Raw genomic sequence first — 26,643 nt, forward strand, 5'->3', positions numbered from 1 at the left:
CACTCAACCTTGGGGAAAAAGATGGACATAACCACGGAGTGGGGTCACGTGGCACGACAGAACAGTGCAAGGAAGGAGAGCCGGGTAGGGAAAACATGACTGTCACAATATGGAAAATAAGGAAAGGCAAATACATACATACATGTCTTGCTACAGATGTGGGTGTTTCTGTGAGTGGAACGAATTTACTGGAAGCTGAAAAGAAGAGCATTTAGAAAGCTCATGATGACAAGTGCGGTAACACTGGGAGCTGTAGAGGCAGCATTTCAAAGCGGCAACATTTATTCTATCTTCTCATGGTAACACCCACTCGTTCTGACCACAGCAATCCAGAGGGCACGGCGATGAGAAATGTATTTCTCTGCATTTCCACACAGATTCAGGCTTTGGTACAGAGCAGTACCAAAATGTAAAGGTAAAATTGAAAAGCTTCACGGCTGCCAAGTTACTGAACACAGCATGCAGATGCTGCTGCTCTGCAACTCAATTCTGACCTTGGGCATACATTGCTATAGGACTCCAGAATACAAATTCACTGTTTTCCCCAGTGGTTCCTGGTAAAAGATTTCCAAGATATTCAGAGGTGTTTCCCACATCTTTATTGCAATTTGATCTTTGCAGCTGAAATGATACAGTCAAAGTCAGCAGTTCTGAGTCAAAACACAGTGTTAAATGTGAGATATTAGTCATGTTTGTAATACCCCGCAGTTGCCACAGAGAGAGAGGTTAGAACACAGATAAGTTTAATATAAAACAAGGTAACATGTTATGATCCTGTTAATAATTTTTTTTTACCACTTTTCATTTTAATGTGAAAAAACAATGTCAATTACTAATCAGAAACAGATTGTACAATTATGTAACATAATAACAATACTGGGCATCCTGATCTAGTGGTTGGCATCCCTGCCCATGGCAGCAGCATCCCAGCCCAAAGCAGATGATCTTTGAGGTCCCTTCTAACCCAAGCCATTCTGTAATTCTATGATTCTATGATAATAATAACATAGATAATAAAAAAGTACACTGGTGTGCTCTCTGTAAGTTTGGTATATTTGGCTTGAAGTCACTTGAATACATTTGGATTGGAGGTTTGGGTCTGAATACGCAGAGGTAGAACTGCTATTCTCAGTGGGGATGAACCATTGGACCTCTTTTCATGATTCTGAGTGCCAGTTATTAAATAACACTGGCAATAAGAGGGATTGGTATATGAGTTCCCAGAAAACGATGATTTTCACAATAATTTTTTTTTTTTTCTCAAAACGTTTCACACAAATGAGAACTCAGAAAGTTGTAAGAAAGCTGATTTATGTCCTATAATTCTATAAGGAGACTAAAAGCACCGAGCTCCTGTTATATTTCGCTATGTGCAATAATCTGAAAGGTCCTGGGTGTGCTTTCTATGCTTAACACAAATAAATTTAGATTAATTATCTGAGGCGTAGCTAGTGCCAAATTTATCAGATGATTTATGACTACAATAAGAGTTTGTAAAATTATTTCCAAAGCAATAAATCTAGCAGCTTCCACGCCTTCCCATGGCATCCCTGTGCTACTTGCTGCACTTCCCACAACATGAACCTACCCAGTGCCCCCAGCCAAGCACAGACACATGAGCTCAGGCCAGGAACTCCTGCCACTGAGGCCAGGGAGCGGAACCACGGCTGCTGATGGCCTCAGTGTGTGTCTGTGTGCCTAAGGATCAAAAACCACTCCAGTGAGGACAGGCCGTTCTATCTTAACAAATCTAACACACACCCAGTCCTTTCAGCACCCATCCCTTGACTCCTTGAGCTTCAGTATCAGACCTCTGAATTGTTCTCACAGGCTGTTGCAAGTTTATGGCCCAGATTGGCAGGGTATGTGTGGACAGGCTGTCTGCAGGGCTCCTCCCAAGGCTTTCCAAGGCAGCTATTTGTATATTCCAGCACAGGAGAAAATTTATTTCAGGGATTTTTTTTTTCCCATTTGCCACTCTTCCGAGAACATAGTGTATTCCCCTTCCTACTGCATACCCAGGGAAGGCGATACGGAAGCTGTGGCTGCTTTCTCGTGTTTATGTACACCAGACTCTATATTCTTCCTTCCAAATGACAATTCATTCATCACTCTCTTTTTGTCTTTCCCTCTCTCTTCCCTTTGAACTGGGTGTTACTATCTTCTGCCTTCTCTCATTCTGGTTCCTCCCTCTCCCCACCCACACATCCATGCAATTACCATTGCATTACTCATCACTTCTATAGTCAGAGAGTAGAAGCAACGACCCAGCGATACAGGAGGTGAAAAGTTTCCCCTTCCTGCTTGTTTACTGACTGGCTCTTTTTCATACATCCAAGCCAGATATCTTCTGCAGCACTTAGGACTGCAGCCAAAGTGGCAAACTTCTGAAATAGAAGGGAGTCCTACGATATAGAGATGCTGACAGCACTTCCTATTAACCATCAAGGGTTAGAAAGTGCCTCTAATTTTACAGGGTGATATAAATGCCTCAGATTACAGGGAATGCACCACAAATTCTGATTTCTAACACTTTCTGTATTACTACAAGCACCAGTAATTTCCAAACCTCCCCACTTATCCACCTGGCAGCATGCAAGATGGCCAAACTCATCCATAGAGATAAGCACTACAGCAAACTGCACGATGCTGCATGTGACTTTGGCACAGCAGGACCCTTCCTGGATACGACTGAGCAGCTTTTATATTTTTCAGCCCCAAATGAATCATGAGAGGAAACAGCCCAGCAGCACCTGATATCAGACCTAGGACAGAAGGATTTGGGTTCAGAATGTTTTTGCTACCTGGCTCGTATCTCTTTCCAGCTCTCAGCAGAGAAGAAACAGGAGAACTGTCTTCCCAGCAAGGGGACTGAAGAGAAGCTCAAATAAAAGACCAGACAAAATGAAGGCAAAGCAAAGTACTTTTCTAACTCCTTTTCCAAAAGAATTGAAGTGCTCGGCCAAAATTCTCCATGTGTCAGCAGGAAGCAGTCACTCCTTGTACAGTGTGGGGAAATTTCAGCCAAAAAGGTTATTCAGGCTGAATTGCAAATGCTGAAAATCGACTTTCATTATGGCAAGTACCAGTACTTCTTACCAAGAATTGACCTTAAAGCATCACAGTTCTAAACTGTTCTTTTGAGATGTGTAAGTTATGAAGAAAGGTTTCACATGCACAAAGTCATCAATCAAGAAACTGAATAGGCTGCCCTCCACTGTGTTCTGGGAGCTATAAATGCGCTGGTCACAGGGCAGCTACAGGCTTTGTGGAGCCAGCTGCACCAGAAAAGTGTCTCATTGAGGCCACAGCCACGCAGAGCTGCTCCAGCACACCAGGGAAGGCAGAGGCATCCCGCAGCAGGGGCCTACAGCTGCCCCAATAATTGAAAACTAATTATATTTGGCAACAAGGGCCAACGGTGATAACACACTGTATTTTCTGCAGCACTATGTATCTATTCTGTACGCTTTTTCCTGTACTACACTGGTAAAAGGAGTCTCAGAGTATTCCTAGTTTTAGGAAATGGCTCTGTGTGGTTTATTTGCCTCACAAACACAATCCAGCTGTTTCTACTATGGCTTTCATTGCTTCAAAAGCCTAAATTTAATCCTCACACACACTGCCAGGCATGTATCAATTTCGAAGGCGAAATCTCAGCAGACATAACTCTCATTTGGAGCTGCCTTTTCCTGCATACCCAGAGAAATCCCTGCCATGTGTTCGTTCTGCATTTACATTTCAGGGTAGGATTTGATCAGATGCTTGATCTGGAAAATGGAGACACCCACTGAAAGTAGGTCATGATAGTTCCGAAAAGGAAGATCACAGTGCTGAATTGTTTCACTGGAAATCCAAAACACAACCAGGTTAGAAATTCTGTTCTGTAAAACAACACATTCTGCAAATACTCTAAGTGGAAATATTATCCCTTACAGTGAGTTCTGCTGTTGGTGGCTTAGAACGCAGCCGCACAGGAAGCAGTATTTCTGATGTGCCCTTAATCCCGCACTGAATCAAAGCTTCAGCATAACGGTGCTTTCATCTGCTCATGATAAACAGTTTGCTGAACCAGCGGTTTCTGTAGGAAAACTATTTGCTGCTCTTTTTGCCAGAAGTGTTTTCAAACAGAGGGCAGCGCTTACCTCCTGCCTTCCTATCTACTGCAGGCAGAACTGATTCTGAAGTCTCTTCCTCCACTGAATCACATCATAAGAGGAAGTTGTTATTATTAACTGTATTACATACTCACGTTTATCATTTTTGGTTTTGGAATGCTAACATTACAATTATTCCTGAAAGCAATTATTAGTTTGACGTTCCCACAGGGAAGCAATCTGTCTCATCTCCAATCCAAGCAGCTATTTCTAGCTTCATTCACAAGATACAAATGCTGCCTCACAAAACGCTACCGCAAAAATTTAATTGTGTTAATTGCAGCCAACACATTTCCAAAGCTGCTGTTTACAAATTTTGACATTAGTGCTCGTTTTGTTCGGTCTTAATAGTAATAGTGAGATAAATGACATAGTAAGCAAAGTTCATGCTTGATACCCGTTCTTAATGGTGGCTGAAATATTTACCTATTCCTTAGATGTAAAGAAATTAAATTGCAAACAGCTCCTTGCTTTAATACCAAAATAGTTTCTAGCTTGAGATATAAAGCTGAAGAGAAAAGAGACACGAGGAGACACATTAACCTAAGCACTGATAGAAAATTTATCAATTTAAATAAATAATAAAATAAAAAAAAGAATGGATCATTCTCAAATAGAAAATAGCAGGGAAGTCAATGAAATACAGCACTCAACTCAAAGAGCCTTCAGACTCGAGAGCTTTTACCAGAGATGGGACAGGTGCCAGATGAAAGAATTGTTAGAAAAAAAAAAAAAAAAGAAAAAAAAAAGTTTTATGTAATTGTGCAGATGTAATAATGGTATAAAATAATGCCAGCAAGCAGCTCCCAGCTCTGGGCCTGTCTGAGCAGGGAGCTCTGTGGACTCAGCTTGGGCCAGTTGTTGCATTACTGAACTGTCAGGAGTGTAATTTTCTCTCCTCTGTGTTTAATTCCACACCCACTCTTCTGCACATATCAGAAATGATTCTACTAGAAGAAAAAATTACTGTCCCTTGTTCTTCCTTAAATAAATCTCTTCAATGAACATGGAGGTGCTCCCTCAGCAGGATGGAGTAGAAATTGGGAACACCATGGGACGATAGGGAGGGAGCCTGCTCGCTAATTACTGTCACGTACAAAACAGACTTGGCTTGAGGAAGATTAATTTAATTTATTGCCAATTAATAACAAAGCAGGACAGTGAAAACGATAACAACAAAAAAAACCAACAAACTGATGACAGCTTCAGCCCTTTCCATTTTCACTCAGCTTCAGCCTTCGTTCTACTGTTTCCTCCTTGCAAGCAGTGCAGGGAAGCGGGGCTGCAGTCAGTCCAGTCAGGCCTGGCCGCTCCCTGCCTGCCTCCAGGTGTCCTTCCCACAGGCCGCAGCTCCCCAAGCTCTGTTCCAACAGAGCCCCTAACACAGGGCCCACCTTCAGAAGTGCACTGTTCCAGCACACGTCCCCATGAGCGACAGCTCACCCAGCCCTCCTGCCTCACCATGGGCCCTTCTCCACAGGCTGCAGCTCCAGCACAGGGTGCTCCTGCAGAGGCATATCCACGGGCCGTGCCTCCTTCAGGCCTCATCCTGGTGCACTGCAGGCCCCTCCATGGCGCAAGTGGAGATCTGCCCTGTGCAGTGCCCACGGGCTGCAGGGAGATAGATCTACACAGATCCCAACTGTCAGCCTCTACTTCCACGAAGTACGTTAGGTCTGTGGATCTAAAAAGAGATCTTTTAGTCTCCAGCACTGAAATTTGAGATCACTTGAAAAGAAGATGCAGGGAAACGCGCTATCAAAAACATTTTTATTTACAATTTCAGAAATCGTCATCCGAATCATTATCCTCAATTTTCTGTGGTGGCCGCTTAACACCAATGATTAAATCAATATTGAGAAGCTCTATAGCACAATGAAGAACTGAAGTTACCAGCTGGTATTTGCAATAAACTGATTCCAAGCCTTTCTCATTCACAGGCAGGGGCTGATTCTTCCTGAGTGCTTCTGTGGTTTCAAGATAAAACTTGGTAAAGCCGTTCCGTTCTGTTCCATATAAGGCCTTTGGAATACTTAACAAAGCATCAGCAACTACATTAGATATGACAATAACTGCTGACTGCTGAACCTGCTTTGCATAATGCCGAATATAATAATGTAACAGGATTTCAAAGTAACCTCCTACTGGCAGAACTGATCCTGCTTCTAGGACGGAGCAGGGACAACTCTGTGTAACACCACTGCCAGCCTTCTCTAAGCCTTTATCGACGCCTAGGTGCTCACACAGGGTAGCAGTGCTGACTACAGCAGTGCTGTGATTCCTGTGACTGCACACCACTGGGTGCCTTCGGTGGCTCTCGTTCATCCCATCTGCACACTCACACAGTTTGTGTGTCCCTGCTGAGTCAGTCCCACCGGTGCAGACATTCAGCTCCTTGCTGTGTGGGCCAGGAGCTGAGGCTGGTGGCGTACAATCAGGATGTTCGCTTTCATGCGAAGCAAAATCTGAACTTTGTGCTGTTGTTTCACCCCTGCAGCCTCCCAGCTGATGCTCAGAAACCTGACTGCTGCCACAAGCAATACTTTCTATCACCACCTGCGTTTCAGTAGCTGAACAATACCCGCTCCCAACACCTGAGGCACCATTCCGGCTCTCATCTCCGCACTCCTGACCCACCTCTCTGAAGAGCTGCAGCAGCATGGTGAAGGCCCCGTGCAGAGCGGCAGCATGCTGCTCGTTAACCGCATCGACAGGAGCGCACAGAACCAGGCAGTGGGGCTGGAAGGCGCCCGCGCTGCTGAAGCCAATGTGCGCGTACCGCTGGGAGCCCAGCAGCAGGGGCTGGCAGAAGGTTACCACTGCAGCCTCTGTGATCTCCCTCTGCACGCTATCACCGGCAGGGTCATAGGGCGAGATTCCTGTGATTTCAGAGATAAGGGCCACTTCTTCCGATGACAAACACTCCACCACGGACACACCGTGTAATTTCGCGTAGTAGATAACTTCCTCGTGCTGCTTCACGCCGGACAGCAGCAGCCTCACGCCGCTGCTCCGCAGGCGCTCCATCACGGCCTCCGTCCTCCCGCCGCACCAGCGCAGCGCGGCCCGGTGCTGCCGCTCGGATCGCACCGCGCACTCCACGCCGGGTGCCGCGAGCACGGGCCGCAGGCAGCGGGTGACCAGCACTGCGCGCAGCCGGTCGCCGGCCGGGCAGTAGACGGCGAAGTCCCTGCGGAGCAGGACGCCGGGCAGGATCCTGGAGCGGGCGAGGGGCAGCCCGGCGGCGGCGGCGTGCAGCTGCGCGAAGCGGCGGCAGAGGAGGCGCAGCGCGGGCGGGCGGCGCGCCCCGCAGCGGGAGCACAGCTCGCAGCCCAGCAGCGCCACGGCGCGCCGCTCGCCCGGCCCCAGCCGGCCCCGCAGAAAAGCCTCCAGCAGCGCCTCCAGCGCCGCCGCCTCCAGCTCCGCCTCCGGCCCGCCCGCGGGGAAGGCGCTGCGGAGGTGCGGCCGCAGGCCCCTCGCCACGGCGCGCTCCAGCACCCGCCTCTCGAACGCCGGCAGCGCCCGCGCCGCCCGCCGCGGGGAGCCCTCCCGCATCGCGCCCAACACGGCGGCCAGCAGCAGCACGAAGGTCTTGGCGCCGTCCCCCGTCGCGCTTTGGTGGCGGCAGGCGCAGGCCGCCATCGCCCTGCGGGCACACGGGGCGTTAGGCCCGGCCCCCTTCTCTTCCCCACTCGGCCCGGCCCTCCCGCCGCCGTACCTGGCCGTGGGCGGCTGCAGGCTGAGCGCCTCCAGCAGGCGCCGCCCGTCCCGCGTCAGCAGCGCCCGGCCGTCGGCCCGCACCAGCAGCGCCCGCCCGCCCCGCGGCCCCAACGCGCCGCGCACCGCGCCCGCCAGCGCCGCCGCCTCCTGCCGCAGCCCGGGCCGCGCCGCCATGGCAACCGTCCGCTGAGGGGAGCGCGGCGCATGCGCGCGGCCGCGGCGTGAGGCGAGGCCCTGTGGCGAGAGCCCGCCTCCCTGCCCGCCCCTCACAGCCCCATCCCCGAGAAATGCTGTCAAGGCGGGACCGGGGGCTGTAGTTCACATTTTTATTTGTAACCGGAGGGTCTAGCAGGGGAACTAGTTTCAAACACGCAAGCCTTCACGAAAGGTCGGGTGTTACATATGGCACAAACTCGACAAACCGTGTCTGGGAACAAGAAACCCCTCGGGAAGGCACTGTTTACAAAGCTTCGATCCGCTCAGTTTTCAGCGATTGGAGGGTACCCTTAAGAACCAACACAACTTACAGATGTACAGAGAACCCCTGTTATCCGTTATTTACAGATAGAGTGGTGAAGTAACAGCCTCTTAACACGCTACACATTGAACCCAGAGTGCTCCATAAACACATCTGGCAAAAAAAAAAAAAAAAAAAAAAAAAAAAAAAAAAAGGAAATCCCAAAGGCACAGGAGGGTGGCAAACAAAGAGGAAAGAAAGAGAAACCACCATTTGGGAGGAAGACCTATAAGACAATTTCTTGACAAAATTAAACTGGGGGGTGGAGAGCAGGCTTTGCCCTCAGTAAGCGATGCTTCATCTTTAAAAGACATCCAACGTGAAATGTACGACATCTCCTGCTGCTGAAATGGTGCCCTGTGACATCTCATATTTGCTCTTTTAGCCTAGGTCACGGGCACCTAGCTAGGCAATCTGTACCTAATGGCAAATTAAAGGCTTAGAGTGCATTTGAAAACAAAACAACAAAACCACGTGGCAACAATTTCTGATGGTATTTCCTGTACAAGAAAAAACAACCACCCCCTTGAGATCTTTAAATCAAATGTGAAAACAAACTAGTGCTGTTTAATCATACAAACTGGGAAGCTACAGCCCTCACACATCTATCTGCAGGCTGTACAGCCCGTTCTGTAACTCACACAGATCTCAGCATCAGATATTTCATATTCAAGATCACCCACACATTGTGGGCAAGCAGACAATCGTGATGTGCCACGGAAAAGCCCTCACACACCAGGCCCACAAGCAGCTGTACTGCAAGCATCAGGCAGGAAATGATGCCATCCTGTTCACACGGGGGAACATCATCCAGCAAAACGCTGGACTCCAATGTACTTTCTAGAATTTAAGAAATCCAATCGTTCTGTCAAGCAGAAGTCTGCAGTTTTACTTTTTAAAAGTTTCATCATGTATCCTTTACTTTCCTGGACCACGACTAAAACCACCTTTATGACAGAAGTAACCTCTAAAAATAAACTGAAAAGGAACATAAGCATAGGCATTTTGTCTCACTCCGTTCAACTCTGACTTGCCTTGAGCTGAAGCTCAATTTCACATATGGAACATTTGTTTAGTCTGATGCTGCCCGACACTGTGCTGCCAGCCAGCTAGCTGGGTCAAATCCATGAACAGTGAATGTAAAAATACATCCAGTCTGTGTTAGTGACTGATCTTAAATAGAAGGATTAAAATCAAAATAAAAGAGCAGAAGGACATTTCCATTTACAAGGCAGATAAAAAGCTTGTAACTGTCAGTCAAGAGTTTTCAGCACCCCAAATTTAGCAGAGCTATTTTAGGGGATTAAAGTTATTGCTCAAATTCTGATTTTATTTTTACCTCACTCATTTCCTTTTATATTACTCCCACACATGGAGCATGCTTAGGAACCTGTAATGGATAGTTATGACAGATGAAGCTTTGACATTTGAGCACTGTAACAAATGGCCCAATTCCATGCTGAGTAGATTAAATTAATACTATAGTATTCTGCTTTTTTTATGTCATTTTATATATGGCAAACAATTTCAATTTCTGTTGGAGACTTAATTTAGGGACACAAAACTTAACAGTAAGAAACTTCCTATATTCACAAATTCCACCTCATCAATTGCAGACAATAGAGTCCACATTCCAAAATGTTCTGATTCCAGAACAAGCTATGCTAGTACGAAGCTGTAAGAAATAAGCTGAAGTGACTGCTTAAGCAACGAACTTTCACACAGCTGAGGTCCAAAGAAGGAGTAAAATGAAATAGAAAGTGAAGTGCTGCGAAGATGTCAGCCATGGGAACAAATGAGCTTGACTAAGTAAATAGAATTTTCACCAAATGCTGGACAAGGCTGATGCAGAACAGAATGTGAGATCACTTGAAGAGTTACTGAGGCTGCCCAAGGCCATGGCAGCTCCAAACTTTCCATTTGATTTCTGAGAGGACCCACTGAAAACAAACTTGGCTATACTCTGTGTCTCCCGTCTTCCTGCTTTCTTATCTGGGTTGCTGAAAGTACCTTTACAACACTACGGCTACTTTTTGACTTGATACATGTACATGGAAAGGCTTGACTGCCAGAAGGAATTCACCAGATAAACACTGGTACCACTTTTTTAGCTGTAAGTGCTGTACATGCGCGTTGTTCTTCCAACAAGATGCTACAAGCTCTGGTTTTAATTTGAAATTTAAAGTTCACATCAATTGGTATGGCTGCAGATAATGAACAGGTGCACTGAGTATTCAGTTAGGTAGCATATATACACCGTGAATGTAACAAACAGCGTTTCACTATCATTTGTTCTTATTTGTTTTGTTAGCCGTCCCACCATTTCTGAAGCCATTTCCCTTGTAAACACACATTCTCATTTGCAGATGACCTGCTGACAGTGGCCAAATCCTGTTCCACACAGTCCCTCCTTTGGAAAGCTCAACTCATGCTATATACTAAATGTAATTTTTCATCTTCACATTTTGTTTCTGAAATAAGAAAGAGTCCTGGCATTGGCAGTCTGCCTTCTTACTGAGACGCAGCCATACTCCAGTATAAATTCAGCACTTACAGATTTATCAAGACTTAAAAAGCAAACCCTAAAACCTCAGTATTTGCAGTTCATGAGTGTGAATGTACAAACACAGTACCTGCCCAGGTGCTGTGCTATTAAAAACGTGCTCTGTACAGTAGATACAGGAATGTTTTTGTGAAGAACCTGAAGTTTTAAAATTATATATATTAAAAAAAAAAAAACACAAAATTGGCTTATAAGCCAGTGTAGTAATTCAGGACAAAAACTGTCACACCTCCAAAACAAATCAAGGACATAAAATTGCAGAATTCCCAGAGACTTCAGCTTTGTACTCGCCAGTTCCTAACAGTCATGACCTTTGTATAAGAATGTATTCATTTGACCTCAAATAAAAGTTCACATCCAAACACCCAACACCATTAAAAAAAAAAAAAAAAAGTTGGTAAGCCTCGCTACTTTAAAAGTTACTTTGTTACAAAAGTTGAAAGTTTAAATGTAACAAAGTCTGCTGTTTATTACACTACCAAAACAGGAATCAGGTCCAACCTACAGAGCCTGCCCTCTGAATTTTGAATTTATCTATTCTGTGGTGAAGATTCATCAGTACAGCATGTGACATAATAAACAACACAAGGCTGATGCTGTATGTCTGAAACAGAGGCACACACCAGGAGCAAGAGTGTACTGGCACTTACACGAGTCTTACTTCAACTGGGTAGATGGGAGGATGATTCTGAACCACGGACTCTGAGGCAAAAAAGTTCTGCAAGTTGTTGCTACAAGGCTCTTTTAGATAATATTGCATCATTTAAAGTCCAACTTAAAACATGGTCCCCAGTAAGAGTTTGATCATTCCAGTTCAGAAAGGCTCCTGTTCACACTTCCTATTTGAACAAGAAATTGATGATAAGCTGTAGCAGAACCAGGAGTAAAATGAAGATATAGTGCTTCAGCTGCAAAAACTGGTTGTCCACAGGTGGGGAATTAGAAGTGACTCGATTTCGTAGAGCCATTATGTCCCTGTAAGACACAGAATAATATCTCGTAAATCACCACCCAGACAATCTGACATTCCTAGTTTGTTGGGGCTCCCCACAGAATACAAACTTTGAGGAAAATTATGTAATATTGATAAGTAATTAACATGTAGAAGAAGGGTAGTTGAACTAATTTTCCCAGTTCTTCAAAGACATCATGGCATTAAAAGGAGAAAGATAAGCCTCCAAAACAGCTGGGCAATCAGTATTCTTTGTCATTTTAAACCATTTTAGATTTAGTACTACCTCTTAATGTCTTCTTGTGTTTCCTTTATAGATTCAATGGCACTCTGCAGTTCACCAAGGTCTGCCCCTTTTTTCCTTATTCTTGTATTATGCTTCATAAGTTGTGCTACAAAAATATAAAAGATGGGTGTAATTCCCAGAAGGAAGTCCTTAATCCAAAATGGAACAAAGCAGGAATGACAAGATTGCAAAACCAAGGAGGAAGTTTTCTAAGTGAGTTTCTATTGAAAACTGAAGTTTTATTACAAATTTACTGTAGCTCAGAAGGAAAGCAAGTTAAGTTTTAGGAATATCTTAAAACTCTCCAGGTATAGTTTAATTTTTGCAGACAGTCTCAACAACAAAAATCTGTTTCCACATACTCAATAGAGACACCAGAACTTGCGTCACACTGAAGTACTATCTAAAACGTGTCTTGCTTTGTAATGAAAACATTCTGAAATAATAATAGTATGTGTGACTAAAGAACTCTGCTTAAGTAAATTTCTTATGTTGGAATGTAAACATATCTTCTCCTACCTTCACTTCCAGAGGAATCCTGATTATCAGGCTCAGGGGATGAGAAACCACACTCCCCTTTTTTCTGGCTGGTTGGTTTTCGCTTGATTTTCGGAACACTAACCTACAATTGTAAAACATAGAAATTACTTCCACAGAACCAGAACTGCAGCAAAGCAGCACATTCTGTCAGTAACAGCAAAAAGCATAATATCTCACAGACTTCCAAATCAAGATTTTTGACATAAAAGCAACCCAAGGTTTGTGCATCTTTCCATTAAGGGAGAACTGTGTTAAACTGCTGAACTCAACTTGGCATTACTTCACATTCTTAGTCAATTAAATCATCTCTACCACTCAGGATGCATCACAGAAGTGAATGACTATGGACTGGCTAATCTACATTTTCGCAGGGTACCAATGGTATTCTTTAACCCTCCCCATGCTTTGAGGACCTTCATACATACAACACAATAAACGTGAGTCCCTGGAGCTTGCTGCACCTACTAACAAAACTAGAACATACCATTGGTGTCCGATGCCGAACTTTGGTTTGGATTGTGCCATCTTTTTCAAACTGAATCATATCATTCAAAGGGTCCCACGGCCTGGTACTAGACAAAATGAATACAAATGATTAATATCACAGAGATTAAATTATATTTTATTGCTCAGAAACTATGTCGTATGTAATGAAATAACAATCTTTCTCCCTGTGTAGAAGTCAGACACTGAAAACATGATCCAAATGTCCATGTGTAGCCTGAAAAGCCACAAGATCCAGTTGCCTCAGAACTACTTTCATTCCAAAGTGGCTAAGGGTAACCTGCAATAGTTTCAAGAGGCAGTAATGAGCAACATACAATTTGCTTGTGCAGATTTTTAAGAGTGCTTTTCCAAATACAAACTGACATAAAATGAAAAATAACAAGTAAAAGACATAGCTCATTAGAGAACACAAATTGCCAAAGGTAAAGACACACATTCCCATGAAGCACAGGTTTTCCATGACAAAAACCTCAAGTCAGCTGCTTGAAGATCATTATCATGCACAGCTTTAATGAGTGCAGATTAAGCACTGTTTTTCTTTCATTTCTTCTTGTGTCTTTTTTAAAACATTTGCAGCTGTTTGGATACTGTGAACACAGACCTGCATTCACATCTTAGATTAACGTGGCTTGAGTTAAATGTTGTCTAAGGTAACTGGACAAGAACAAGGCATTCTTCTCCCAAAGGTCTCTCACAACTACAATCCAGGTATCTAATTTAGATACCTTAACAAATGCTGCAGTTCACTGAATGCATTTTTCACAGTAAAATATTATAAAATTAAAATATTCTGCTCTTCATGCAGACCACGTGGTGAGCTGGCCTCACATTCATAAAAAGAATCAGTAATTCCTTCCAATGACAACTGACACCACAGACTGCTTTCTAACATACAGTAACACTTCTGTGGCACACACTTGAATCATAAAACTTCATGGACACAGAAAATACACACAGTGCTTTCCAATCTGTGGAGGCACACAACCAGAAATAGGAAAACAAAACACAGAAAAGTGAATTTTCCAAAAAAAGGAAAACAAAACAAAACACAGAAAAAGTCCATTGAAATAAGTGCTTGAAACATAGTTTCCTGCTGCAGTAATCCCTGCCTTTTCAAAATTACATACAGTCCCTGCTAAAAGGATAACTAGTTCAGCTACAAAGTTACACATTTTGGTTAAAACACATGAATTGGAGTAATCAAGTAGCATTGCAAATTTCATGCTTCCATGCTTTCAGCTTTTGCTCTTGAAAGCACAGCAAGAGGCTCAGAGATACTTGCGAGCATTCAACTGGCAGTTTTGTTACAAGCATTCCAGCACTCACTCAGCGTATCTGTAGTGCCATTCTCCCGTGACTGAATCCTGATCGAACAGCTTGCACGTCCACTCTTCGCCCTTCAGCTTCCTCTCTTTGGCACTCTTTCTCTGAGCTTCCTCCAAAACGTATTTCTCTTGAGTAGCTTCTGTTTGGTCTTTATTATTTATTGCTTTAGTCACCTGTTGCCAAAGCCTGACAAACAAGCAATATCAAGAGTAACAATCTGGTTATAAAAATAATTGAAAACATTTCTCTAATTACAGGCTTAGTAGAGGTCGTAAGGCTTCTAAGTAGTGAGCCTGTATTTAACAGTGCTGCTTTCTTGCTGTACAGGTCAATATCAGCAAACACAGGAAGTAACAAAGCCATCAGCTACTGGCCAGCTAATGTCGTAATTTGAAGAAGATAATGAGTTCTATTTTGTCAGAATAATTATTTGTGCTTCTAAAGAGCACTTACTTCTCTGACTCAAAGTCATCTTGCTCTTCAAACTTCACAGTGTATCTAGGTAATCTACGCTGCTTGATATCAGAAGTTGGGTTCCAGAACGTCTCCGAAACATCGGTCTTCTTGTCCCTAATAGTAACTTCACTGTCCTGTAACATAGATAATTTAGTGATCCTAACTGTAATAATCACACAGAGAGCAAAAAATAATGCAAACTGAAGGAATAATTACTACTATTGTAAACAAAAATATTTCAGATTCGCAGACAAGAATAATTACATATGCTAATTTCAAAATCCAATTTCTGCATTCTGCACTGGTTCTAACACAGAATAGAGAGGAAGTGGGACCATCGCTGTCAAACAATGGCGCCAGTGTCATCAGAACTGAAACAAATTTCAGTACTTCATCCTGGCGCCGCAACAATTCCTCCAAGTATTAATATGTATACAAAGTATTCTCACCAGGAACTACTCAAGCATACTCAACAGTAACAGTACCTTGACTCTAAAGTCACCCTTGAGGACTGTTTAACTACAAAAGGACACTTCACTGAAAGTGGCATTTACTCAACTCCTGTTCTTTTATGAGTCTTTTTTGTAACTACATGCTATTTTCCCCTCTTTTAACTCATAATTTACTTAATACTTACTACTTACCCAGTGGCCCTCCAAAATAGCCAGAACTTCTTTGCCAAGCTTAATTTTCCCTGATATTTGATTAACACTGTCATTGTTACCTAAAAATGGCTGCAAAATAAAAAGAAATGCTTTCATATTTGTTTTAATAACAAAAAATATTTGCACGTATGTTGAGTGTTATGAAATAAAATGCATTTATGAAATCCGATGTAAACAGCCCTGAATGCTTTCAACATTACAACTTCTGCCTAATAGTACCACAACTAAATTGTTCTCTCTATTTTCTCAAAAGCTTTGCTGATCAAAATTATTAGGATTGGGTAAGAAATCTGAAAAGGGCAAAAAATGTAAAAACATGATGATATGCAAGTCATGTGAATGGCATCTAGAAGGAAATTGTCATTTGCTATTACTGATTTCACCAGTTTGCCAAAGACTCTGTTAATAGAGATTAACTCTTTTGAAAACAAGAAAAATGGCAGCAAGAAATTTTCTTCAGCCTTTTGATAGTCTACACACATATCCCACGCGTTGAAGAGGCAAAACTTCAATTGATATAGCCTCCTAACTTTCAATTTTCCCCTACAATCTCAGTTGAGTACAGTTTCTCTCCACGTGCACTTTTCCCTAGTGACTGTTTAGCTTTAAATCAGTTTGTCTCAAAAACAGCAGGAACATTTTCAGAAGAGCCAGCCATTTATACATCATTGAGAAACCTCTGCTTAGCCTTTGCACCTGGTGAGTGCTTCTATAGCAAAGACAGCTGCAAAAAAATAGTACACATAATTGCTCATAAGGCTGGACATTAAACTGATCTGAATGTTAGCTAAAACCCTTCTGTTACCTTTGTTTGATGTGCCAGGAACAACTTAATTTTCATGCAGGATGGAAGAGGGGAGCCTGAGCTTGAGCTCTTCTTCAAGGGATCTCAAGAAGTTTAAAAAGACACTCAAAAGTTTTCAGAGAATGAAAAATCTCCATGGGATATATATACACTCAGTAAGATACAAAATACTTGAGTTGCTGATTAGATCACTAATCCCTGTTCTTGCACACCTTCCAGACACATGCAGATGCCACTACTGGCAATGAGACAGACCGCTGCTTCCTCCTGTCACCCCTCCAGCTAAGTTGTTTGTAAGGTTCACACAACTGGCAATATGCAAGCACTGCAATGGAAGCATCCTTATGAGCAGAGATTAAGACAGAGCTGTAAGTTTTGGTCAAGACTTTTGGACCCAGAAGAAAACATTAAATAAAAAAGGAATTATATTGTCCTATGTTTCTTTCCTTTTTTTTTTTCCTCTAACCACCGGTTGCTAGATTGTATCTATGGTATGATCTGATAATATACACATTTTAATATTAGAATGCTCATTCTCATGTCCACTCATAGCATTTACTAACCTTCAGTTTGAATTCAATTGTTGCACTGTAGCCAGTTTTTTCACAGGTGATGTTGACCGTTCCCCCAAGCTCTAAGGTCATTGTGCCATAAAGAATTCCTGCAAGAAGGAAGAGCCAACATTAGAATTTGTAACTGGACAAGACAAAAACAACCTAAACTCTTTTGTCCCTATTCCTGGGGTAAACACATCTGTGCCAGAGAACAAAAAGAAAGCAACAGTTCTGCTTATTTTCTCTTTAGGTGACTTTCCCTAACCATGAGCGTGATGTTTCTGCCCAGTAAGATAACCCAAACAGAAAGAAAAGCATCCAAATGAATTACTTAAGCAGGAAATACGATCTATCAATAGGAAAACAACTTTCCTCAAACAGATACAGCAGGCGCAGTAAAGAAAATCGCACAGCCAGTACAGGACATCACTGACCACCTCTCCAAAGATTTTTGGAAGCAAAAAGGTTGACAACTCGCAGCATATTTCCCACAATCACAGTCTTTCCATTGCAATCCAGCATTTGAAACACTGAGTGTGTTTTACACACAATGGATGCCTGCAGAAATATGTTTTCCAGCATGCACATTTCCCCCTCCCTCTCCCCCCACATATTCTTCCACCTTTCTCTCTCTGTATCAGTATCACTAGTCATTCTAGTTCTTCTTCCTGTCTGTTTTGTATGTATGTATACACCTAAGGTACTTATTACTTGTTAAGCATTATTTCTGTCACCAAAGTCATATAAAAGGTAACATAAAATCCGACAATATTAAAAATATCCCCCCCCTCCCAAAAAAAAAAAAGGAAAGAAGAGCCTACCAAACTCATGTTAAGTTACATAATTCTGCTAACTCATCTGTCATGCATCTGTATGAAAGTCTTACACTTGCTGATTACAAGAGCTCTGAAATAGAATTTTGGCAGAAAATATGAAGGCAAAAATCCCAGCAATGCTGCAATGTATTCTGTACAACTACCAGCCCTTCAGAAAGGAACTACTGACTATTTTCCCTGTAGTGAAACTAAAGAAAAAAAGTCATGATTTACACCCAAACTACATGAGGTGTAGAGACTACACTATTATATTTCCAATTGGAAAATACTGGAGAAGCTCCAGAGTCCTCTCCAGAAAAGAAAGCAACTTAAGCAATAAATTACTGTCATGTAATGACAGATAGCTATCTAAACACTTCTAATATTTATGAAAAAAAATCTTCTGCTGTGCCAAAGCCAGATGACTACTTAAATAATACTTCTTATCTTGGTAAAGTATACGGGAGCCTAGAACCACCAACGTTGCCTGTGTTCACAAAAATTTACTCAGATGACAAGATTAAATTCAACAACAGTGTATTTAGAATAATGAACTCTACCTTTACAGTGAGCATATGGCATAGTCATTACATAATCTTCTCCTCTATTTAGGAACGTCAGCCGTCCTTCTCCATCTAGTATTGCAGATAATGAATTCCCTGCAATTCAAACACAGAGAAGCACATTTCACACCAGTCAGCATTTCCTAATAACCAAGAAACAGAATTAAAATTATCATATTTGGCATTGAAATCTATCTTGCCAAGTGAAGCCACTATAATCACAGCATCTCCAAACAAAAATTAAAGTGTACTGTAAAAGAGAAATTAAAATGCTAAGACCAGTAATAAAAATTTTGTCAGGCAATTATAATACAATGATCCAAACCCAACCATTCTTCTAAAAGCCCTTTTTCACCATCAAAACACCTGCACTGATTTTACACTCCTCGATAAAAGCACAGCCAAAAAAAAAAACCCCAACCCTCTTAGCTCCCAAAACATTACTTACCATAGAATTTTGATTTGGCCAGAATGCTACCACTAAGGCAAAAACCGTCCTTGCGGTTGCTAACATAGAAGGCAGATATTGGGGGATGATGGGACACCTATTGAAAAAACATGCAATGTAGTATAAACCTTGATCTTATAAAGACAATGCAAAATTCATGTCACACAGAATAGAATACAATTAATATATGAGATCATAGGATCACAGAATATCCCATGTTAGAAGGAACCCACAGAGATCTAGTCCAGCTCCTGGCTCCACGAAGGACCACCCAAAATTCAAACTGTATGTCTGACAGCCTTGTCCAAACACAACCTTAATCTTCAGACTTAAAGATCAAGCAAACATTTTCACTGAATTACAAGAGTTAAGAAAACTAGTGTCTGATTTTCACTGGAGGAAGACGGAACAAAAACACTGAAACATCTTTGTCTTTCTAAGAACATACTGAGGAGAGTTTTTAGGATACTACACATACATACAAATACATTTTCTAGTGCTGCCATATTGCTTATCTAGCACACACAAAAAAACCTAGCACATTTATTTTTCTTAAAAATATTCATGCTGCTTATGGCAGCTACCTGTTCTGCAATGTAAAAAGTCTTGCTGTTCGTCCTCGGATGGATCCACATGCAGCGGAAAGTCTCACCAAGTATAGGATTGTACGGCTTTTTTAGTCCCTGAATAGAACCAAAACAGACAGTAACCACACAGAGCATGTAGAGAACTCACAGAATATTTTTAACAGTCAGCCACTGAAAGATAGAGAAAGGAAAAAAAAAAGAAAGCATAACGCATATGCTAGAGCACATCGCCTCAATCTCATCATTTGAATATTAGGCTCAAGAAGCAGTAAATAGTGTCATTTTTAAATACTATTCCCCATCAAGCTGCTTATAAAGAATATTGAGTTTAAAGCTAAATGAAGTAGGGGAAATTTTACTCCTCCAAATGCATAATGCTATCACTGAAGAACAGTAAACAAGATATTGCTCAACTTTGTGTAAAAATGTTTCATTACATTTCTACTTCAAGGGGAAAAAGCAGTTGTGCACAATCTACTTTAAGCATGGGTGGGGACCAGAAAGATCTATGATAAATTTATCTAAATAACGAAAACTTCACCTTCTTTAGAAAAAAATGCATAACAATATAATGAAACAAGAACTCCAGCACATTCCTGAGCTCTCAAACTAGACACAACTTCCAAAACAAAGACAAAATAATGAGTAAAAGGACACCTTTGGCTTTTTGTAGAATCCAGACAAATACCACTTCACTACTTTTTTCATGCGGTTGTAAGCATTCTCTTCCAGAGCAGCTCTGTGAAACAAACAGAAAGCACAGACTGAATGTCAGTATTGCTTCAATTATGAGACGCTACCAATTGCTGTTATATGTCTTCTATCTAGAAGCTCACTTAAACAGAAGTTTTGTAATTCTCAGTAGTAAAACTTTCAGCCTGAAATTAAGCTTTCAGAATCCTCTGAACATGGAAATCAAACAAAATAAAAATCAGAAATGCTTACTCCAAAATTGAGTCCGGACTTTGAAACACTACATCCTGCTAAACACCCCCCTCCAATTCCTTTTATTTAGGAAAGAGAATGCTTCAGAGAATTGGCATACTCACGCACGGTTGAATAATATCTCTGTGTACAGGTTTTAATTCATTAGCTTTCTTTGAGCAGGTAAATAAATTCTAAATCAAAACAGTATTTAATAATTTCTTTAAAAAGGCTAACTCTTGCTATTCTACCGTTATAAATATGCATCCAAAAGAAGAAAAAGGAAAAAAACAAACTAATTTTGTTAAATCTTGAGAAGTCTTTTAACCATTTCCTAAAATCCACAACAGAAATGTTTGCAACACAATTGCTATTAAAGTATTAAGAGGGGACAGACATTGAGACATACCAGCCGAGCTCTTAGGCTGATAATTTTCAGAAAGCAAGAATATTTGACAACTGATAGATTGTCAGACAAATATTCAGACTGCGTATTCTATGATGCTGTTCAAGTGAACCAGACCAGACAACAAAGATTTCAGTATCTTACTGGTTTCTTATTTTAGCTTAAAAGGAAGCTAAAGGGAAAGAAAACCAGTGATAGGATTGACTCACTCGGATAGGAAGTCTGCATGGTAGTAGTAATCAGATAGCTTGTCAAGGAAAGAACGAGGTTCCAAGATAAACGTAGGCAGTACAACCTTGGATAAGTCCATTCCTGGACGGACTTGCTTCAGAAGTGTCCAGATCAAACTTTTGTTTTCTTCAGACACTACTTCTGTCTGAGCAGCCTCCCCTGCCTAAGATAAATAAAAAACTGCTTACAGAAAGGATAAAGAACACAGAAGTTGAACTGTTTCAACGCATTCTGATGATGCCATAACAATACAAAATGTACACATGAAATGGAACGTTCCGAGGAAGAGATAGAAAATTTCTCAAAATATACTTATAGTACACATTTAATATATGATATGTATGATTACATATTTACTGTTCAGCATTAAAAACTGCATTTCTTTTTATCAACCCTAAAACAGAAAAACACCCCAATGTGCTCCTTTTGGTCAAAGAAAAGTGGAGATATTCTTTCTTACAGTTCCTGAAATGAAAAACAAGGTCTATAGGAAAAGCATGCCTCTTCCCAAAACTATTCTAAAATGCATTTTTGCTAACTTGAACCCTCAACTTTTCTTGAGCCTTTGTTTATTCTAGAGCCAATCCTGGAAAGCAACAAAGCACAAAGTTTTTACGTCCAGTAGGTATATAAAAATGAAGCAAACAACAAACCTCACAGTTAGCACTTGAGAAAAAGAGGAGAGTCACAACTATTCTATTTCTCTCCATTTCCATTAAAAAGATTTTTGGTATTATTATAGCAAGTAATACATACATATTCCTCTCACATTTGGCTGTGTAGGGGTGAAAGAAAACCCACAGAAACAGAGCAGTAACTCTGAGCATCATAATAGAATGCAAGCTGAACACTGAAAACATAGCAAGTCTTTCACAGAATTCTGCAAAGCCCAGCACTACTTAACTTCTCTCTCGCAGTAGAAAAATAGGTGTCAGTTTGTATAAAAATCTTCAACTTGAAAATTTTTACTTAAAGAAAAAAAAACAAAACAATTTAATAAAAAAAAAAACAGAGTTAGTAACAAGAAGAAAGGCAGACATGGCCAACTTCTGCTGCAGGTGGTCCTTCTAAAGTAAGCACCTTCTCTCTGAGAAATACCCCAAATGATCTTTAACAAAGAGATCATTCTTTTTAAATAAACGTATCTCTCAGAAGCACAGAAGTGTAGCAGAGCAGAACACGGATGGATACATTTTTTTTTTCCTCAGGATTACTGACCACATGAAAGTCAATCCTGTAAAGCAGCTGTCAAATGTAGCACATCCTCTAAAATATCAGCTTTACATTCAGCAAAGTGACCCGCCTACTACATGAAAAGTACTTTTACCTCTCCAAGTTCTTCATGACTTTGTTCTAAGTAAGTTGTTTCTTTGATATCAATTGGCTCTGGATCAACATAAGAGTCATCTTGTCGCTCTGATGTGTCGCTATCACTTTCTTCACTTTTCCCCAATCCATCATTATCAGACTCATCATGTTCATGATCGTTTTCCTTATCAGATTTATCAGAGTACATATCTTGGTCTTTAAAGTGATGCCTTTCGATTTCACTGTCATTTAATCTACAAAAGATAAAAGCTAAATAAATCTTCAGTTTCACCCCATGATTTCATGTTTCCAAACCAAAATCCCACAATAATCCTTTGAATTAGGTGCCAGCATGAACCCCGGTCTAGCAGCAAAGTTGAACTTGCTTCAGTGGAAATATACAGGATGCGGTGTTGTCACTGAACTGTAAAATGCACCAGATTTACTTTGCATTTATGTTTATTATATTCTCTGGCTATGGCTAGTGAGGTGAGGAAGGGACTACATACCGAGGATGAAGAACGATAAAGTGAATTCCATAACTGAAATGATACTTCACACAAGGCAGTAATTTGTAGGTATAGAACACTATTTCCTTTCCCACATTAAGGCAGTGTAAATAAATACTGATTTTAAACTCCTTATTAACTCCCCAGCATGCTTCCTTCTCAAGGTTACACAGCTGTACACATTCCCAGAAGGACCAAGGCATCCTGTGCTGCGACATCACTGAGAAATATAAAAAGCTAGCTCTCAGCTGGAGTTAAAACTGCTTTCATGTTTTCTCCCTCTCCTGCCAACCCCTTTAAAACTATGTCTATAGTTGAGATAAACACATTGAATACTCTTACAATACACCACATCCAAAGATCTACTTAATTAAACTATTACTCTTAATTAGACTTAACGATTGTAGCTAATTGCTGTGACTGTAATCTCGGTCAGGTGATTATATTAAATTATGACTACAGATCTGCAGTTGAACTGTACACTGCAGTTTCTCTGTTTCCTTAAGATTGTGGAAGGAGCAAAACTGTACCTGGACAAAATATTGCCTGGTCATCAGGATAGTGCCCTGAATTTGGACTGGAGGCAATAAGGCAATAGTCTGCTTTTTCTCAGTGTTTCAGACTATCTAAAGTCAGGCCTGTACTTTCATCTCAGCTACAGCAGTATAAAAGCCCCACCCACCCAGAACAGATGTGGGCAGCTGTATTCATGTGTGTGAAGGATTATTCAACGACATTTATGTCAGTCTATCAGTATACTCAACTGGTGGAAGATAAGAGAGAAAAACGGTGCAAAGCCCAAGCTTCAGACCAAATTATTTCAAACAAATGACTAAATCTTTTATATCTTTCTAATGCACTCTGATGCCATAACTGGAAGTGTTGGAAAGCACATTCATTCACAGAATCACAGAATGGCCAGGGTTGGAAGGGACCTCAAGGATCATGAAGCTCCAACCCCCCTGCCACATGCAGGGCCACCAATCTCCACATTTAATACTAGACATTCACCGTGCTTGTTTAATGATGTATTTTCAGGAAAGACCATGCTCACAAAAATTTGGATGAGAGCATTTACTGAAACGAACAGTGACTCAAGGGCCCTCCAATATTTGACACAGGTGATTTCAATTTTTGTACTATTTAATTTCATAGGCTGATGGAAGCATTATTGATTAATTTGACAATTCAAACCTGAGGCAAATGACAACCATTTAAATAGTTTTGGTGTTATTTATACTTTGACCAAAGTATATTGTATTATATTCACACCTGCCTACTTTCATAACATGAACTAAACTTTTTTCAAGTGAAACAAACAAGAGAGACCAACTTCACAATACAAAAAAAAATTAAACTGTAACAGTTTGAGTGCTTTAACTTACTGGTGTAATACTCAGCTTTGAGTTCCTTGGGCCAAGCTGCCCGCTGTATCTGCTTTGCTCAAAAAATAAAGTATACATGTTTTTCATTTTATCCATGTATAAAAACACAGTGCAATTAAGTCTTATACAGAGAATCTGGAAGCGAATAGAACTGCAAAGAGAGATCCTCTCTTCGAAGAACTCCAATAACTTTGGAGAAGTTATTACTATATGGTTCTGCCAGAAAAGCAATCAGGTTTAGTAATTAATTTACTCACGGTAAGTTGTCTCCACTATTTAAGTTGTTAGCACGAAGCAGGCCATAGAGAGAGACATGAGCACTGTCACTTGAAGAATTCAAGTCGTGTTCTTTACCCTCTCTAATCATTGTACGTTTAAGTAGACTTGAACATTTCAAAGCCAGCTCCAAAGCATCCATCCAACACCTGCCTGAAGACAAATTTAATATTAGAGATGCTGTTGGGTAGGGGACCAAGGTGAATGATTCACTTAAAGCACATTCTAGCATTTCTTCCTTAATGGCTCCACCAAGGCTCTACCTACTGAACTCCTCTAAAGGTGCTTGCAGACATACTCCACTTTTGAAGACTATGTAATTGCATCACTTGGCAGAATTTGTTCATGTGATACAATTACAATATGGAAATTACAATATAAAAGTCAATTCAATATTGGACATTCCAATACAGTTTTTCTAAAATTACGTGCTCTTTTCACTCCTCACTTATTTATTTTCCTGCATTTAATTCATTTTCAAATCTAATAGTTTTTCATAAGCAATAAAAAAAGCATTTAAAATATAACAATGAAGATAGTACAAATTTACATCTAAGGGTGATTAAATAATACAAAAATGTGACTTTTATTTCTCTTCTATGCACTGTATTTAAAAGTAACTCTATCATTATCTGAAGGAAAATAAGAGTCTTAACTTTAAGGACTTCAAGGGTATGCTTAATTAATCTGTAGAAGGAAAGCAGCTACTAAGAAGTCTAAACAGTGGTCTTAAATTTTGGTTTTGTTTTCTAACCTTCCAAGATGGTTGCATCAATATTAATCCCTATCTCCTCTAAGTGATAGCATTAAAAATGTGTATTTTGAGGGAATTTCTACTACGAGAGCTCTGTAAAACTGCTGAATTTTATAATACACAAACACTTTCATTAGAAAGAATCTACAGTAGCATTTAAGAAAGGAACCAGTTGCAAGGAGCTCAATGACAATTTCTTCAATTCAATACTCTCCTTGAATAAACATGAAAAATTGCTAGTTCCAATACAACAATGTACCAAGTTAAGGAAGAGCCTTTACAAGCATGGAACTGCAATCACAGGGCTGTAATAGACAGTAAGACAACTTAAGCAATGTCCTTCTAATGACTGACTGCTGTCTTGGTGAAAAAATATTGAAGTGCCTATTTACCATCTGATTCTGAAGCGGCTCGGATGATCAGGTAACTGCTGGGTAGTGGCTGAGTTATAGAACCAACTGCTTCACCTTTTGGACCCTTGAAATACACAAAACAAGCATCATATATTTTAATTCCGGTTTAGAGTTTACCATTCACATAACAAGCAGACACACTGCTGGCTATTTACTGTCACTCAGCAACATCTAATGAAGATATGAATGGAAAAATGGACAGCCCTCTTTTACTGAATTTCTTCTTCAAAGACATCATTTTAAGTATAGCTCCCAATTCAACCCTCTTTCTTTTAAAGAGAACAGTCTTTAGGATTTAAATAATTTTTGGTGCTTTTATTTTGTCTTCGTTTGAGGGATTTTTTTTTTTTTTGCTTGTTTGCTTTTGGTAAATCAGACTTGGTGTAGTAGCTTAGAAATGCTCTGCTGATGCCACTTAAAGCAAAAAGACAAAAGCATCAAAATGAATGCTACAAGGGGAGTCACCCTCACTTTTTAAGGGACTGCAGATGGGCATAGAGAGATCAGAAGGGATGAGTTATTTCTCTTCAACTCTGCGTTTCAGACAAACAGGTAAGTATGAAACAAAAAATACTGGGGGGGAAGGGGTATTTTAAGAGGGTTGGTTTACAACAAAAGCTGTCTATCAGAAGACTCCACATCTGTAAACAACTAACCCTTCCCCTCTGGTCCTCATCCTCTCTTGATGTGAGTAGATTCCTCTCAATTCCTAAGAAGATGGTATGGTTCAGAAATCCCCAAAAGACAGAAGAGCAAGCTAAACCACTGGAGACAGCAGGAGGCTCTCCTCAGTGATCCACTTCATGCCTCTTTTACGCAAGAACATGTTTGTTATCTCAACTGCATCCTACACTCCAGAGCTGCATGGCATCTGCTGTCTTCAGAAGACATGAGTCGATCAATATCTACACAAAATTGAGCTAACTGTTCCCACTTGAACACTATGTCTTGCAATAGGAACCAACTCTTCCTGTCT

At 40.9% G+C, this 26,643-nt stretch overlaps 2 protein-coding genes across 8 annotated transcripts in view; both read right to left on the reverse strand.

The window, feature by feature from the left end:
- Nucleotides 1-5,268: 5,268 nt before the first annotated feature.
- BBS10 (Bardet-Biedl syndrome 10) lies at nucleotides 5,269-8,051 on the reverse strand. Its single transcript, XM_042890138.1, has 2 exons — nucleotides 7,876-8,051; nucleotides 5,269-7,803 (listed from the first exon to the last, which is right to left on the reverse strand). The coding sequence occupies exons 1-2, from the start codon at nucleotides 8,049-8,051 to the stop codon at nucleotides 5,940-5,942; spliced, it is 2,040 nt and encodes a 679-aa protein (XP_042746072.1). The 3' UTR covers nucleotides 5,269-5,939.
- A 138-nt stretch (nucleotides 8,052-8,189) lies between these two features.
- Nucleotides 8,190-26,643, reverse strand: part of OSBPL8 (oxysterol binding protein like 8) — an 81,043-nt gene continuing 62,589 nt past the window's right edge. For all 7 annotated transcript variants that reach the window (XM_042889853.1, XM_042889851.1, XM_042889855.1 and 4 more), the window contains 16 exons: nucleotides 25,647-25,731; nucleotides 24,482-24,653; nucleotides 22,350-22,584; nucleotides 21,001-21,185; nucleotides 20,119-20,200; nucleotides 19,459-19,557; nucleotides 18,875-18,971; nucleotides 18,424-18,522; nucleotides 17,058-17,155; nucleotides 15,669-15,758; nucleotides 15,022-15,158; nucleotides 14,569-14,754; nucleotides 13,220-13,307; nucleotides 12,715-12,817; nucleotides 12,196-12,301; nucleotides 8,190-11,932 (listed from right to left, as the gene is read on the reverse strand). In XM_042889853.1, the coding sequence (XP_042745787.1) occupies nucleotides 11,797-11,932; nucleotides 12,196-12,301; nucleotides 12,715-12,817; nucleotides 13,220-13,307; nucleotides 14,569-14,754; nucleotides 15,022-15,158; nucleotides 15,669-15,758; nucleotides 17,058-17,155; nucleotides 18,424-18,522; nucleotides 18,875-18,971; nucleotides 19,459-19,557; nucleotides 20,119-20,200; nucleotides 21,001-21,185; nucleotides 22,350-22,584; nucleotides 24,482-24,653; nucleotides 25,647-25,731 (1,998 nt within the window). In that variant the 3' untranslated portion in view covers nucleotides 8,190-11,796. The remainder of the gene's footprint in view (nucleotides 11,933-12,195; nucleotides 12,302-12,714; nucleotides 12,818-13,219; nucleotides 13,308-14,568; nucleotides 14,755-15,021; nucleotides 15,159-15,668; nucleotides 15,759-17,057; nucleotides 17,156-18,423; nucleotides 18,523-18,874; nucleotides 18,972-19,458; nucleotides 19,558-20,118; nucleotides 20,201-21,000; nucleotides 21,186-22,349; nucleotides 22,585-24,481; nucleotides 24,654-25,646; nucleotides 25,732-26,643) is intronic.

Source organism: Lagopus leucura, unplaced genomic scaffold (genome assembly GCF_019238085.1).
Source record: "Lagopus leucura isolate 7727_CA_CO unplaced genomic scaffold, USGS_WTPT01 Super-Scaffold_100159, whole genome shotgun sequence".
NCBI lineage: Eukaryota > Metazoa > Chordata > Aves > Galliformes > Phasianidae > Lagopus > Lagopus leucura.

Coding starts and splice junctions, on each gene's coding strand:
- BBS10 (XM_042890138.1), bottom strand. CDS start 8,051: ATGGCGGCGCGGCCCGGGCTGCGGCAGGAGGCGGCGGCGCTGGCGGGC. Junction 7,804..7,875: donor CTGCAGCCGCCCACGGCCAG/GTACGGCGGCGG, acceptor GTGTGCCCGCAG/GGCGATGGCGGCCTGCGCCT.